At 54.5% G+C, this 15445-nt stretch overlaps 3 protein-coding genes across 3 annotated transcripts; 1 reads left to right on the forward strand and 2 right to left on the reverse strand.

The window, feature by feature from the left end:
* Positions 1–4326: 4326 nt before the first annotated feature.
* On the forward strand, positions 4327–7437 carry CSUI_010299 (cell-cycle-associated protein kinase gsk). The gene is made up of 6 exons (XM_068070404.1): positions 4327–5639; positions 5731–6103; positions 6201–6302; positions 6410–6588; positions 6699–6862; positions 6988–7437. The coding sequence occupies exons 1-6, from the start codon at positions 5397–5399 to the stop codon at positions 7097–7099; spliced, it is 1173 nt and encodes a 390-aa protein (XP_067917618.1). The 5' UTR covers positions 4327–5396; the 3' UTR covers positions 7100–7437.
* Positions 7438–8678: 1241 nt separating this feature from the next.
* Positions 8679–11456, reverse strand: CSUI_010300 (acyl- thioesterase; the record flags this gene model as incomplete). Its single annotated transcript, XM_068070405.1, has 5 exons — positions 8679–9423; positions 9526–9600; positions 9837–9937; positions 10057–10477; positions 10767–11456. 5 exons carry the CDS (start codon positions 11454–11456, stop codon positions 9295–9297), a joined length of 1416 nt encoding a protein of 471 aa, XP_067917619.1. The 3' UTR covers positions 8679–9294.
* A 1326-nt stretch (positions 11457–12782) lies between these two features.
* On the reverse strand, positions 12783–15354 carry CSUI_010301 (uncharacterized protein; the record flags this gene model as incomplete). Its single annotated transcript, XM_068070406.1, has 3 exons — positions 14647–15354; positions 13381–13506; positions 12783–12818 (listed from the first exon to the last, which is right to left on the reverse strand). Exons 1-3 carry the CDS (start codon positions 14887–14889, stop codon positions 12783–12785), a joined length of 405 nt encoding a protein of 134 aa, XP_067917620.1. The 5' UTR covers positions 14890–15354.
* Between the last annotated feature and the right edge of the window lie 91 nt (positions 15355–15445).

Here is a 15445-nt window from a genome sequence, read left to right on the forward strand (position 1 = left end):
CCTTCCGGTACATGATTTCGATCTAAAAATAAATCTATTTGGGCTATCCAGGAGGCTGGCTGATCTCCCGTAAAGACGCTGGGTCCCTTAGACAGGGCCAAACTACGCTCCTCTATCACTCTGCCGATGTTGGTTCATACCAACGCACACCACTCTCTCGACCATTCACACACACTGGTCCTGGGACCGACACCATCTCAGTTCACGGAAAAAAAGAAGAAACGCCAAGAAGAGCTCCACGCTCTATTCCGTCCACTCTCAGTTTCCCTCCAAAAAGAACTCCGTCCCTGGAACTCTCCGGTCAATCCAGCCAATTCCTCTCAACAACTTAAGCTCCCCGATTAACCTCCCTCTTGACCAGAATAGACAGTTCCGACTTGCTTCCCTCCATTAAACCTTTTCAATAAGGCAGAAAACAGAACGTCACTTCTCTGTCTCTTTCTTCTCTCCTTTCTCCCTTCCACTTTTTTCTTCCTCCTTCCTGCACGCGTCGCTATCCCGATTTCCCAGGCTCTTTTCTCTAGACACAGCTGGATTGGTTTGCCCAATGTTGGTTGCTCTCCTTTGCACACATGTCCTCACACACGACTAAGGTCAATCTCTCTATTAATAAACCGGCAGGAACTGGCTAAGTTCCTCTCTCACGCTAATTTAACGGGCAACTATTCGCCTGTACAGGCGGCCTGTTCCTCCGGCCTCTAAAATGGCTACTTCCGACTCTTACTCGGCTCTCCCTTCAAACCAACTTCTTGGATACATCCGCTTTCGCTAATCAATACCTGTTAAGACGAGTCTGTGTACCTTTTGCTTTTAAGAAGACACAATAATCCTTCTAAAGCTTAAAAAAAAATACCCGCCTTTCCTAAAGGCTCTCAGTCCTTCAGATTCTGTAACAAAACACATACCCTAATGCTTAGATCATCTGGGGCAGAGCTGAAGCTCTGACAGCTATGCGTACGCGTAGCTCCGATACCTCGGCAATTCTCCGCTCCTCTCTGTCCCTCAGCTCGCGGAGCCGCTCCTCCGCTTCCCTATGCAGTCTTCGACTTTCTTTCAGCGCGTCCTGTAATGTTGTCACGAGTTGCTGCCGGCGTGGTTGCCGCGGGCCGGAGAGTGAATGCTGCCGAGGCGTCATTGCCCCGGCATCGGGAACCAGAATTTCCTCCGGGGGGGCTGGCTCCGCGCAGTCCCTGGAGGGGCTCATCTCCGTACGGGGTCGGCCTCCCGATGAACGGGCCATCGTGGAGCAGTGGTGAACGGAGAAATGTGGTACTGGAGTCGGGTGAGATCACTTTTCGTGTACGTCTCCGATTGCTGCACCCCGCAAACGTTCCCTAATGGCTGGACCGCTCTCCTCGGGAGATGTGAATAGCTGTCGCTTTCCACCGTTTTCTACCTTTTTATTTGAAAAATGAAACAAATTGTAGTACTCTTCCTGCGTAATCTAACGAGAAACCACTCGAAAACAGGCAAATCCCACTTCTGACACCAAACTGTTATCGTCAACGGACAGTCAGTCCCGCGGGCGTGAGAAAGAGTTCGCGTCCGAAAACGCCTGTTTGCCGCAGGGGGGCATGAGTGGTTTATGCGCACGCCTTCTCACTATGACTACATCCAGTTCTCGCACAGATTACTAGTTCTCTCACAGATTAGCGTCACCACACACGCGTTTCCGACACGATGCCACCATCCTCTTTCTCGATCCGCTCGTCCTCAGATCCCCTCCATACTGGTGTTCTCCCGCGTAGGAAACGCCGACGCGGCACTCCCCGTCGGTCAGTCTGCATCGCGGGGCACGACAGTCGTGCAGGCCCCGAACGGTCGCGGCGAAGCCGGAGTTACACAGCAATGATCCTTTACATGTACAGCTTTTGGAAGAAGCAAAAGCCGGGGATCACGTAGCGCTCAAAGGCGAGGGGGTAGTGTAAAGGTTGTGTAGTGACCATGTGATGCCAAGGCTTACTCGTTGCGGCGAGTGCTGTGCTCTGGCCATGAAGCAACGTACGTAGCGCCCGCCGGGCGCTGAACTATGGAATGCCCGGCCAAATGGGGCATCTGCCCTGCAGGTCGCGGCGAGGGGCGGACAGATGAAAAACTCATTCGCAGGTAGTGCCAGCTCGATTAATCTATCAAGAAGGACTATTTGCAGAAACTTGATCTGAGTACCCGGATCTCCTTGCGTCAACAAGCTCGGAGTCGAGATGGGACTACTTCATGGCTAGTTATTAGTCTACTGCCTCAGTCACGACAAGCGATATCACCTTACACGGTGTGCCTGGGCCAAGCGGGATCGGACCGTGTTCTTCACATACCGTCTTGCTCGGTGAGGGCAATTGTTTCCTACCATCGTTAAATCCTGCTCCCTAACTGCGCCCACATCAAAAAGTGACCCTTGCCAGGGTCTTTTGGGCTGCTGCTGGGGTCTGCCCGATCACATTGTTATATATCTCAATGGTTGCCTAGCTGGGCAAAGGCGTGTTCGTGTCTCTATCGGTCCGTGGTTACTGCGAAGCATCCTGTGATGATGAGTATTTGTGTTCTACTAAGCGTCCCATAGACCCGAAAAGACAACAGTTTGCTTTTCTGAATTGAGGTTGAGCCACCCGTCATTCCTCTGTTTGGACAATGGACAGAACGTACCCTCTGCGGACCTCATTCCCCACTGGCGAGGCCCTGTAGCCTATAAAGGCGTCGGTATGACGTGTCGGAAGCGCACGCTGTTTGCTGCAAGCCATCCATTGTGTGACGTTCGGCTCTAACCCCCGCCAGAGAACCCCCGAGACTAAGTCCTGGCCCACCATCATCAGCAGAGAGCGGACACGGCTCACAACATCCACGCTGCACCCACCTCCTCGCGGTTCGTTTGCGGCCCTTCTTGGCTTGCGTCATCGGCTGCACACAACGGACCTGCGAGTCGCCTGCTGAAGCATACGGGAGCGGAGAGTGTTCGCGAAAGAAGGCACGCCCCTAGCAGGTTGTCAAGGGAGGTCCTGCCCCGCAGTGGGGACTGTGGCGTTTTTGAGGAACTTGTTAGAGGAAGGATTAGAAGCCAGATACCGGAGTCCTACAATCCCTTACGGTGCCACGTCGCGAATTGTCATTGCCCCAGCAACTACTGTGGGTACCAAGTTCTCGCTGTCGCGGCGTACGATCCGGCGGTAGTCACCGTGTAAGCCTCCGGGTCAGTGGAAAGCCGCAGGAGCCGTCCTAGTTCCGCCACTTGGACAGCGTAAAGAGTGGTGGGCGGAGGTTCAATTCCCGACATGCGGCCTTGCTGATCTGCAGTCCGTGAGAGGAAGTGGGGGAGGCCGTTCAGAGCGCGGCAATTCTGTAACACCGGGCACCCCGGTATGCGCTAGTTTCCTGACGTACATAGGACGCGGTGAGACCCGGCGCCTCCCAGTGCCACATCGCGTCTGCGCTGCGTTTTCTACCCGGAAGGAAAACTATTTGTAAGTTAGACTACAGCACCCAGAGGCGGTGAGACACCCGGTTCTTCCTCGCACAAATGACCACAGGAACTTTGCCGAACTGGGTGCAATGCGTCTCGTCATCCTTCTATGCGCACAAGAAAACCCAGTTTGCGAGTCCTCCTCACAGTGCCACCAGTTTGTCTGTTTGCTGCCCGCGCTCGCGCCGCTCCGGAGTACATGGACGAGGGACGCCAGCGGATCCGACACGGTCAGAAGCAACTTGCGGTGGCCGACCGAACGGGAAGCTCATTCTCTAGCCTGCGTACTGGCAACGCCCGCACATACAGTTGCGGACTGCCTCCCGGAAACTACGTGACCCCTCGTCGTCCTTACGCACAGGCCGACGGGAACCAGCCACAGTTTCGAAACTTTGCTCTCCTTAGAATCCCATGCATTCAATGTACAGAGTGCACGTTTTTCTGTGTTCAGCCATCACAGCGTCTCTGAGACAGCTTTTGAAGCAGCCCACTCCCTCCTCAACGGCTGCGTACTGAAGAAGCGAACGCCCGTTGTCTCTCCGTCCACGGACATCATCCCGGCTATACAGTCGAGCCGGACTGCTGCGACAGACTGCAACGCGTCGCCCGTTTTACTTTGGTTCCGATAACAGCTATTACTCAGCTCACAGCGAGAACCAAGTAAAGATGCGGTAGAAGCTTCTGCGCCGCAGAGCTGCCGTGGGGGGAGGCCCACTGCACTAGAAGTATCTTCAGCTTGGTGGTTGTCCGGCTGCTAACATCGCAGCTAGGAGTCCTGATCCGGGAGTATCAGTATCACCAGCCACTTCCACATGCAGCCGCGCCGTGTAGTAGCAGGGAGGGCTTCCTGTTTAGGAACACACGCACATCTGTCCGCATAGCTTATGACAGAAGCCTACCGTCATGGTTGTCCTGTTGTGTCAAGGTCCTCGTGAAGTTTCAGAAAACTGGGGCCGCTCTCGGTGTGCTTGAGCGGTGTGACTGTCTTGCTTTCATTAGATGCTATGTAGGGAGACCGGCTTTCTTCCAGCTGTGGCTCAGTGGGTTGCTGCAACAACAGCTGACAGTTGTTGCACGGGGCATGAAACCCTTCGATTGGCGGTGAATAAAAGGGTGAAGCGGGTGCAGTCTTTTCACGCTGCCGCAGTCCGCGCATATTCGCTTTTTTTCCGTTGGATAAAAAGTCAGAACGCTTAGGCCAATGTTTGGGCCGTTAAGCGATCCAAGCCTCCCTTCACACAGGTTTTCCTTGACAATCTCGCCGGCGGCCTTCCTTCTTCATCGCTGACAGTCGGGCTCCCGGCAGCTTCCTTCTCCGCGAACCATACTGTTTTGGCCTTCTTGTCTTTCGCTTGCAAGTGAATAGTTGAAATGAGTTATTTCCCGCCATCTCTGCTCCCACCGTGGTTCTGCGCGGTGCCCATGACTAGGCTGCTGTGACCGCCGGCGCTTCCCTTCCTGTCGCCTTACAAGTTTCGAAACTGGCTTGTTTTGTCACACCGTCAATAAAAGGAAGTCCCCATGATTCCGTGCGTGTCAGCGTTTTGGCGTCGCAATAGATGCTCATTCTTGACAGTTGTGCGTGTCCCTCCTCGTCGCGGCTTCAGCTCTTTAGTTGCAAGTTTTCTGATGGTCACCGCTCGTGTGGCCGCGCCCGGGGATCTGTTTCTGTAGTCGGCTTGTGTCTTTTCCTGATCTGTAGGCTTGCTAGCCAAGGGGTTGATAAGCAGGAGACTGCGTTCAGTACGCGGCGGGCCGCGTGGGATTTTTTGCTTAATTTCTTGACTTGCGTCGTGACGAGTCCCGTGGCCGTAGGCAGTGGCCATGTCCGAGTCTTTTTCACAAGCCATTTTTCAAGGACGCGGTAGCATATCGTTAAGCCCTTCCTGGTGTTTGTACTGGTGTCGAAAGCCCTTGCCGCCGTGACCACTTCCTCTTTACGACGATGCCGGACCCGCAGTACGACCAAGCAGCGGCTCAAAAGAGCAACAATGCTCGCGCGACGGGGGGAAATCAGCGGACCACAGGGACGAAGGAGCGTCAAATCCGTTCCCTTAGTGCTGCCAATCCTCATCCTCTTCTGACATACGACTGGGGGCGGGTCCTCGGGAACGGCTCTTTCGGCGTTGTGACCGAGGCAAGGTGCCTGGATACTGGAGAGGTTGTAGCCATAAAGAAAGTACTCCAGGTAAGCTAGTTGGCAACCGAAAATCCGGGAGTTGAAACTCATATTTCACTGTCTCAATGGCATTAGTACTCTCGTCTGTTTTCTTTGCCAGGATCCGCGGTACAAGAACCGAGAACTCGATATCATGAAGGAACTCAAACATCCGAACGTCGTGAAGTTGATGGACTACTTCTACACGGAGATGGGCGAGCGAGATAGCAATGAACACAATCGTTTTCTAAACGTCGTGATGGAACACATCCCCGAGACTGTTTACAGAGTTATGAAGACGTTCGTTCGGAGCAACCAGCCGATGCCGTTCATCCTCATAAAGTTATACACCTATCAGATGTGCAGGGCATTGGGATATCTGCATGCGTTGGGCATTTGCCATCGTGACATCAAACCCCAGAACCTCCTGGTAGATTCGCGGACACATGTCCTCAAGTTGTGTGATTTTGGATCGGCAAAGCGCTTGGTGCCAGGTAAGGACCGGTTTGATGCTTTTCTTTTTCCTTCGTATCGAGTCGTATACAGCACTCATGCTATCTTCGGCCTGTTGATGATTGTGTGGTTTCTCAGGTGAGCAGAGTGTAGCATATATCTGCTCCAGGTTTTACCGAGCTCCCGAACTGATGCTCGGTGCCAGCGAGTATACAACTGCGATTGACATCTGGTCTATCGGTAAGTCTGTTCCCCCATCCCGCGGACGGCGTTTGTTGTGGCAGAGAGTGCTTGCTTTCGTGGACTTTCTGGTGGGTTCCCGTGCATGCTGCTGTCCACTCCCGTAGGCTGCGTCCTTGGCGAGCTGTTATTGGGGCGGCCGCTTTTTGCGGGAGAGACCAGTGTCGACCAGCTGGTGAAAATAATCCAAGTGCTGGGAACACCCACGCGGCGCCAGATGGCGACTATGAACCCCAATTACACGGAGTTCCGCTTCCCAGATGTCAAGCCCCGGGAGTGGAAGGTGGTGAGCTTTCGGCAGACGCTGGTGTGGGTCAAGTGCACTGCTGCATGCCGGGAATGTTCTCTGGGCAGGACGTTTTCTGTGTTGCTTGAATCACTTCGTGGTGTTTTCAGGTTTTTGGTTCACATAGTGCTGCCAACGACAGTAGCGACCCTTCGTTTGATCAGGCCATCGATCTCCTCAGCAAGTTTTTGAGATACGAACCAGGAGAACGCCTCCTCCCTCTGGAAGCGTTGGCGCACGAGTTCTTTGATGAGCTCCGACTTCCGACAACTCGGTGAGACCGACGTGTAAACTGCTCCAGTGAACCGGGGTTCCCAGCGGAGCGCTCCGCACTTACGATGACAGTGAAATCAGTTCAGCTAAGTGCATTGCGTAGTTGCTACGCGGTGTGTGTTTCAGGTTGCCCGGAGGTGGGCCACTTCCCGAGCTGTTTACCTTTTCTCCACTTGAACTACAAAACCTTTCTCCAGCGGCACTTGCAAAGTGCGTACCCAAACATATCGCTAGTTGATTCGTATGCTAGACGGTTTTCCAAAGGTCGCGAAACTCGTTTCCTGTGGCCATCTAGTGCTGAGGGGACTTCATCTTGGCTCGTGTTTGCTCTGATCTTCGTTCCTTGCTGTTCGTATGACTGTACTACGTGGTGCGTCGTCAATTTTATCAATCTGTGTGCATCCTTAGATGAGTAGGTGTGCACTGGAGGGGGACAAGCATGATCTGATCAGTAGAAATTTGGTAACCATGGGTTCAGGTCTTTTCGAAACAAGCTTCCTTCCGTTGCTCGTGGTTTTCAGAATAGCAAAATAGCTACTGGGCCAAGTATGTCACTCAGAATTGGTATGGCTTGCCTACTTCGAGGAATGTTCGTTCCTGGACTATCCTTTTAAAGGTTGCCTGTGGACGGGACGGGTGACGGAGCGCACGGGGTTGGTCCTGTCAGTTTTCAGTCTTCCTTGGAAGACTAGGGGGGTTACGAGAAGCCTTTCTCAGTAGCCGCGTTCGGCGGCTGATACTTGCTGTCCCACAGCCCGAGACTGGAGGCGTACAGGAAGTTTTGTACAGGGGCGCGCTTGTGAGTCTGTACTCGGGAAGCGATCTATCGCCACAAAGTCAACTACTGGTATTTTGAGGGCAAGTGCAAAGGAAGTAATCAGAAGAGGGACCTGTTGTTCTTGGTTGCGGAGCCGCAAGCGGCGGCACGTTCTCACGAGTGAAGCCTCTCTGATTTCCACTACCAAGAAAGCTTGTCCCGTCACTCTCCTACGTCTGGACCAGAGAATGCTTGTCAGCGATAGAGGTAATATATGCCGGCCGCGGCAGCAGCGAGCAGAAGGATCACGAAGACAGCAATCCAGAAGTCTGTTGGTTGCCCTGCAATTCCCCGGGTTTTTTCTGCAGCTGTCTCGCTTCCGACACAAAGTGCTTACCGGCTGCACCAGCAGAGCAGAGGTGACGCTGCAAGTCTACGGCCCGGGAGTAGTCAACGTTTTCTAGCATGCGGCGGTGGGACTACGTACCGATAAGACAGCCGCTAGGGGTTATGCTGCATTTTCGAAGTTGATGAGCTGTAAGGATTTCTCTCTCGAGCGTCAAAGCAGTAGCTCACACTTGAGGCTGAAAGTATGCTCGTTATTCAGTCACGGGTAACAGCAGGGGGGGTGTCTGCTTACATCAGGTATGAAGAGATAGCCTGTGTATAGGCATGTGCTCATCAAGTAACTCGGTCTCCTCGCACTGTTAGTTGCATTTCCATACCTGGGTAGAGGGCGTCCGGGTTACAGACGTGGTCAGTGCATGTGCTCCAGCACTTGCAGCCGAAACTGCACGTCTCGGTGTCGAGTTCCTCACAGAGCGGATAGCCTGAGTGACCCCGTGACTGGCTGGGTTCGCGGTACCACAGTACAGTTCCACGCACCTCCGGGGTTTGATACGCCGACGGCGCAAATCCTTCGGCCCTCAGTGGCACCGCAGCCTTAGCCGTGCGCGAGTGACTGATTATGTGGAAGACGACGACTGCCGAAAAGATTACCTTGAGAGTAGACGGGTTGCTGAGGTGTTTGTGAGGGTGACATCATCTAGCCCGTTAGAGTGGACGGTCTTACTTCATTGTCTGGGATCAGTCGAAACCCTGGCCGCGCTGCACTTGCTCGGCAGCTGCCGTCACAGTCCTGTTTGCGACGAGAGTTCATGTCTACACGCTTCAACCGAGGTACTTCAAGCGTCACGCACTGACAAACACGCGTCTCCTGCAAGGCAACGTTACATTTCCTGCGTGGGCATCCTACAACCGGAGACCTCACCGATGTGAAGCGATCCAGGCGTCACTGAGCTGCAGAGAGGAAGTATGGATGCCACTCCTTTAGCAACAACACTGGCTGGCTGCATGCTCTTCAACGCGACGGTCGGCTGGAAGCCTGACAGAGCCACAACAATGAGCACCGATGCCGTTTGCAGCCCCATAATTATTGTTCCGCGAAAAAGAGCACGAGAGGGGACCTGAATATATCAGCGTGTGTGGAAGGACAGGCGTCCAGAAGTGGTTGGTCCAACAACACGAGAGACGCTGGTTCGGTGGACTGTAGGTACACCGTAGAGGGCGGAAGGCTCGTCGCCTGACGAGGTTTTCCAAGTACAGAACATGGGAATATCAGGGCAATAGCCCGCAACAATGCGCGGCACCGATAAGCGCGTGCCCGCCGGAAGCCTTTAGGGGTTCCTCCTCTCCCTGAGCATGTCCCGTCTTCGCGCCTCGATAAACGCAATGCAGTCCGCGTAGTTTTGCGGAAATACGGGAGGAGGTTTTTCTTGTCTTGGCAAATCTTCATCGTGGACACGCTGCAAAGATGCACAGCACGACGTGCACCGGTATTGGAGAGCGGCGCGTACCCAATACCGTGTACCGCAGCTGAGAACAGAGACTGATATATCCGCACCTACCGTTCCGTAACGGAAGTTGAATATATTTGTTTTCTTCTTCTCTCCTGACACGGGGTCAACGCGAAACGCCTCCACCTGAACGTCCCGACAAACGCACGGGTTCCAGGTGTAGGAGTGGTCTGCCGGAGCACAGGAAAGCTGTTGGGGTAATGCCTCCTGTGTTCCATGAGCAGCAGTCAGCGCACTGAGCCATTCCGGAAAAGATCCGTGCGGCGTGAGCGTGATGCTGAGTGGGGGTTCCCACAACAGAATTTCGGGACAGGCCGGACTGCGTCGAAATCCTCGCCATCCCACCGGAGTGCAAATTCTACCTGGACCTGGATTTCAGCCGCCGTCACCCAGACGACAGTAGACCGCATCATCACCATCTCGCCAACAAACAGAGGCTCCAGGAAGTAGATATCATCGACACCTGAGCGCACAGTACACGCCAGCGGGCCGATGCCTCCACTGGGGCACTTACTTAGGCCGATCTATAGCTGCAAAGAAAGCAGTCACGGTGCGTCCAATCCCTGCAGCCCCTCAGCCTACCTTTCAAAACGGGCGTTACCGCTTTCAAAAAACACTGGGAAGTAAGATAAGATAGCTCGAGGGCTTTCCGCGACACGAGGCCACCAAAGGCTCTATTGTACCGGGACAGGGCTTCGGGCTGAATGAGCTCGGTTGATTCGAGTCGAGTGTCCTGCATCCAAACCACTTTTCTTCCCTCCATCAAGGAGTGCTTCCAGGTTTCATGCAAAAACCTCGATTCCTCCGGATCGGGCGGAACCAGTGAGAACGTCTTCTTAGCATTTTCCTTGCGCGCTTGGAAGTCGACTACTGAATTCGAGATCAGACTTCTGAGTTCAGGACTGCAACTGCTAATGTCCAGCTTCGGCACTGTCTTGACCGGTTTGCCTTCCTCGTTCACCGCGACCATGACGAAAAAGACGCTTCCTTTCACGTCGTTGCCCTGTCCACGCACATTACATCGGATAGATCAGAACCAGGCACGAGTGGTCACTTTCCGAAAGCTCGAAGAAAGCCCGCGTTTTCTCTCGGAAGCCAGTGAAGCTCCTCACACTGAGCTGAAGTTCAAGCTTTTACCAAGCCGCGGTGAGCAGAGCAGGTGGTCTCCTTGGAATTTCAGGGTGGCTGCTTCCCGGCGGCCGTATGTCTGAAGAGCGGTCCTCGCAGCCGGATGTACTGACGAAACCTGACCACCAAGGGCACCGAGGCAGCACCGGTGGCTTTCCGCTCACCTGCTGCATCTCGATTCGGATACCCACGGAGGAAGATCCGCTCTGAGTCACATATCCTATGAGCGTGAGGTCCTCGTTGACGCTTAGTCCGGTGATCACCTCACTGTGGGTCGCGAAGTCCCCGCCGGGAGCAGCGGGACTGTCGCGGAATTCCATGCGCTCAATCGATGCCGTGACCATCAGTGTCGTTAGCTTAGAGTATCCTTCTTCGTCGGGCGTGCAGTAGTGATAGGCAATATCGCCTGCAAAGCAGTCTAGAACTTCAAGCAGGCGGCCCCAGCGGAGCAGTCGATTATCGTAGGCTCGGCGGAATGCGTCTCGGAGCGCCTTCGAAGAACGGCTTTCGAACCCGATGCGTACTTCCAGCCAGCCCTCAAAAAAATTCCTCGAGTTCCGATCTGCCGATGGCTGTACGTTCTCTGGAACAAAGCAGCTGAGGCTGTCTGGGTTTGCCCCGATCTTTTCCAGCACCCACTTCGTCATCAAGCAGGTGTTCCCTACAGGGACCTCCGTCTTGGCTGCTAAAGAAGAGACACTTGGCACAACGACCGACGATGCCGCTTGGCTGCTACAGAAAACTCTTCTTTGAAGATGCCACAGCTCGCCAGCAGGTATCCGTAGAAACGGTTGTTCCACGCGTGTCCGGGGTCTGCTGAACCGCAAACATGACCTCAAGAGCTGTAGTCGCATCGGCTCGATAATGCCAAATGATCTAGACCAGCCAATGCAGCCGCACACGCCCTGCAGCCGTGACGCTGCGTTTACTGCAGTTCCATGGTATGCCATCACGGAAGAATGTCGGAGCGGAGTCTCTAGAGCGCGGCGGCCGCGGACGGGGCTGCCTGCGACTGCACTGCCGCTGGGCCCGAGAGCTCATACCGGTCCGCCGAATGTTCCTAGGCTCTTTAGTATATCCAGGACCGGAGTACTGGAAGTAACCGGCGGGCTAGCCCGACATCGGATCCTGCCAACAAGCCGTTTTGCGAATCACTCTTGAAGTCGGGGCCTGCTGGGCTTCAGTGCGTGCATGCACTCCGCAGCACGGTGACTTCGCGTAGCTTCTTCCGCGTACAGCAATTCAGCGGCGCCGCGGAGTGTACTGTACGGCAGCAGGCCTTCCCCAAGTCCGCCGATAGTCAACAGATGTACTGCTGTGTGTAAGCAATGGCATCATCCCCTCGCGTTATGTGTTTTCAGTCCTGAGTGTCGCGTGGGCGGCAAGGGCGGTCATCGCCCAGAGAAGAGGAGTTTTCCTCGTTTTCCCTTAAGGGCTTGAGCCTTACGGAGAGCATGCCGCAGCCTGCTCAAAAGCACTCTAGCAGTGCTCCCTTGACATGACACACTGTCGCCGCTGCCCAACTGAAAATGTCTGCAGCCTACCCGAGATGCGGAAGTTCAGAGTGTGAATGACTAGAAAGACCACGCCGTGAAAGTTTCGCCTGGGGAAAGCCGACCGGCGGCTGAACATGCTCGGATTGCGTGTTTGGGTTCGAGAAACTCCAAAAGCGCAACAAAAGTCCCCGTTACCAACTGGATCGCCTTGCATAAACAGAGGTTTCACCCCTGCAAGCGTCCAACCCAGGGTCGCATTTCTACGTGACAGAGCATACTAGTGCGCTGACAAACCCAGCCGTAGTGTTCACTGAAACACCACGCGTCCGCACTAAACTCCAATCATACGCAAAGACGTGTAGTTGGGTTCGAACCCTCGAGACAGACAGCAGTGTCAGTCACACGTTCTGCCTGCTCCGCAGTGATCAAGGAAACTCTACGGCGATACCCATTCCCACAACGCCAAACCGTAGGCTCTGACAAGAATGAAGCTGGCGCGGAGTTCGTGGCCGACAAGAGACGCGAGGCGCACAGCTCTTTACGCCGTAGTTTTCTGTCCTCGTTGGTCCTCTTCGCGAACGCCCCTGTCTGCCTCTCCAAAAAGATGCTTTCTTTGCGGTGATCAGCTGAACGGAATGGACCTCCTCAGGCCGAGGGCGACCGCAACAAGTGTGAACACCACCATCACGCGGACGCCATTTTTTCACGACGTTCTTTTTGCTGAAGGCAGGAGATCAGACGAGCCGACTGAATGCTACACGGATGCTGCTTAAACCCCCTTTACGTATGCCCCTGTGAGAACTACTGAACAGTGACGCGAACCCGGACACTCCCTTACGTGTACTGTCAAGACACAGCAGCACCTTAAATTACTTAAACTATGCATGCCAGTCCCCCCAGTCGACAGAACCTTTCACCCGCTGGGAGCGCTGACGAGACCGGACCGACAGCGCGAGGCGCGGCCTCGGTCCGCGCCTACGCCTGCAGACTACTGTTCGGAGCGCGCCCGCAACAAACGAAAAGAGGCTCTTGCCCTCATCGGAACTGAGGGCACTGAACAGACAGGAATGGACTAGTCCAAGTGCACGTAGAGAACTCAGTAAACGTGGAGCCCCCCGCTTCGACATCATCCTCCCGAATGTCTCAACAGTCCCGCAAAATGAAAGGCCAGAGCTCCCCTGTCTTCCCGCTAAGCTTTTTGACAGCGGTTATAGTTGTAAGCGGTATGCCACACAAGAGACCGTTGCTTCTGATGAACAGTTTCGACAGGAGTGTAGCGTACCTTGGCTCGCAGCTTCATGAAGCAGTTATCCAAGGGTCCCCAGCAGAGCAAAAAACCGAACGCCAGCGCGCCTACACCCGCTCCAACCCTCCTCAGAAACTGCGGCGCACGAATAACAGATACAACCTGCCATGATGAGGGGCACTCGCACAGACCACACGGGACTGCACAAAGAACAGAGGACTTGACATCTCCTCAGTGGGGAGAACATTGGCAAGATGCCAAGTCCGTTGCCTGCTCCGGGAAATAACGCCTTCGTGATATGGACCGGAAATAGAAAGCTCGACAACCTCAAGAGCTCCCGGAACACACGCGCGCTGCAGGTAAGAAAAAGCACACCGAGCTCTTTGCAGCACGGACACGCCGAAGGGGCGTACCCAAGGGGGGGTACTGCAGAAGGGGCAGAGATCGTAAATTGATTGCAACTGTTCTCTTCCTTTGCGCCTAGATTAGATGTGCACCGACGTACAAAGGCAATGATTGCAACATGAATCTGGAACACCCCATCTGAGGAACACCGGTGTACGTCCGGGCACACTGTACTGCTGAGACCCAACCGAGCACCCACGCGCCAACATTATGGTACCGCACGCGCGGTGCTCAACTCGTGATTGATGCGCGGAGAGAAAACTGCAGTCCCTTAGCTTGCCCCGTCCACTGTGGTGATGAAAGAAATACGTCTCCGGACGATAACGGCAAATATCTGCATGGAGCTAAGGAGGCATGACGCCGACCCAGCCGACACTTCGCACCCCAGCAAGAGCCGAGTAAAGAGCGTCGGCGAAGACGCCAGAACGCGTGTGCATTTCTCACGTCGTCACTGGTCGACGGTGCTGAGCAACGCAGCGTCGACGGGGGTGGCGAAGCCATGTCGAGCAGACCCATTTTCTGTCATGCTCCTGCCCACACGCGAATCGAAGGCACCGTGGTACAATTGATGTGAGGACGTTCGCGACAGCGTGCCAGGAAGTAATGCTATTATATCGGACAAAGGAAAATAGAGAAGCCCGACGTCCTCGTCTACCATTCTGCAACACGGGGCTTACGAAAGAGTGCTTCTCTTGAGCCTACAGCTGGCGTGTGTCATCCGTCTACAACCGAGTGAGCTTAAAAGGGAACTGCTGAATAGGCTCTTAGTCGACAACTGGTTTTCGAATAAGATACCGAAGCTCCGGTAGAACAGCGGTGGCCGAGACGTGTCATCTGATGACGGCGACGTGCAGCCCTGCTGCATCGCCAAGAACGCTCGAGTATACGTTGACTTACATAGAATCGGCCGAAGGAGTGATCGGTGAAGATCATGCGACAAACTGTGCTAAGCCGGTTATTACAGTTGTAATGATACCCGGGAGGAGTGAAGTATCCATAACGGGAGAAGATGTGGGTTTCCCGGCCTGTATAAGGAAGGTGGGTCCCAACTGTCAAACGCGCCGGGTGCACGGAGGCGCTTTTCTCGAGCGCGTCCCGGACGCCGGGAGACGCGAGAGGCGCGACTTCAGACGGCTGCATTTTTGCACGGAACGACTGCCCGAATAACCAGCCGACGAGCGGAAGACAGCGATGAAAAGACCAGAGGACCAGACTCCGGAAAATATGCCTTTTCCCCAGAACAACGAGGACAGGAACACCCTCTGCAGCACCAAACACCCGGTCAGGGGACGACAACAGCTCTCAGATCGTGAAAAAAAAACTTTCCAGATGGGAATTTAGTACACGAAGACGCAGGAAGAAATTGGCGAGGCGCCACACTTATCGTAAAATCTGCCTCCGAACATACGGCGGGCAGCTTCGCGCAGTGGAGAGGGGGACGGTGAGGCCAGCGTGGTCATGATCGATCCGTTTGCTCATATGGCCGACGGTATCCTCGAATTTGGCCCGAGTTACGTTCCGTCGCGAGGCAGACGTGTGCTCGCAGACCCCCACGACACCGAATTACTTGCACACCTGGGACAGACGCACACACCACTTGTAAACGTCGTCGCAAGAACTTGATTGAATCGATGCCTATCCCCGAAGGCACGATGCCATCACTCTTCGAGAGGGAGACGTGCCGTAGTCGGCTCAC

This window comes from Cystoisospora suis (assembly GCF_002600585.1).
Source record: "Cystoisospora suis strain Wien I chromosome Unknown contig_7100, whole genome shotgun sequence".
Classification (NCBI taxonomy): Eukaryota; Apicomplexa; class Conoidasida; order Eucoccidiorida; family Sarcocystidae; genus Cystoisospora; species Cystoisospora suis.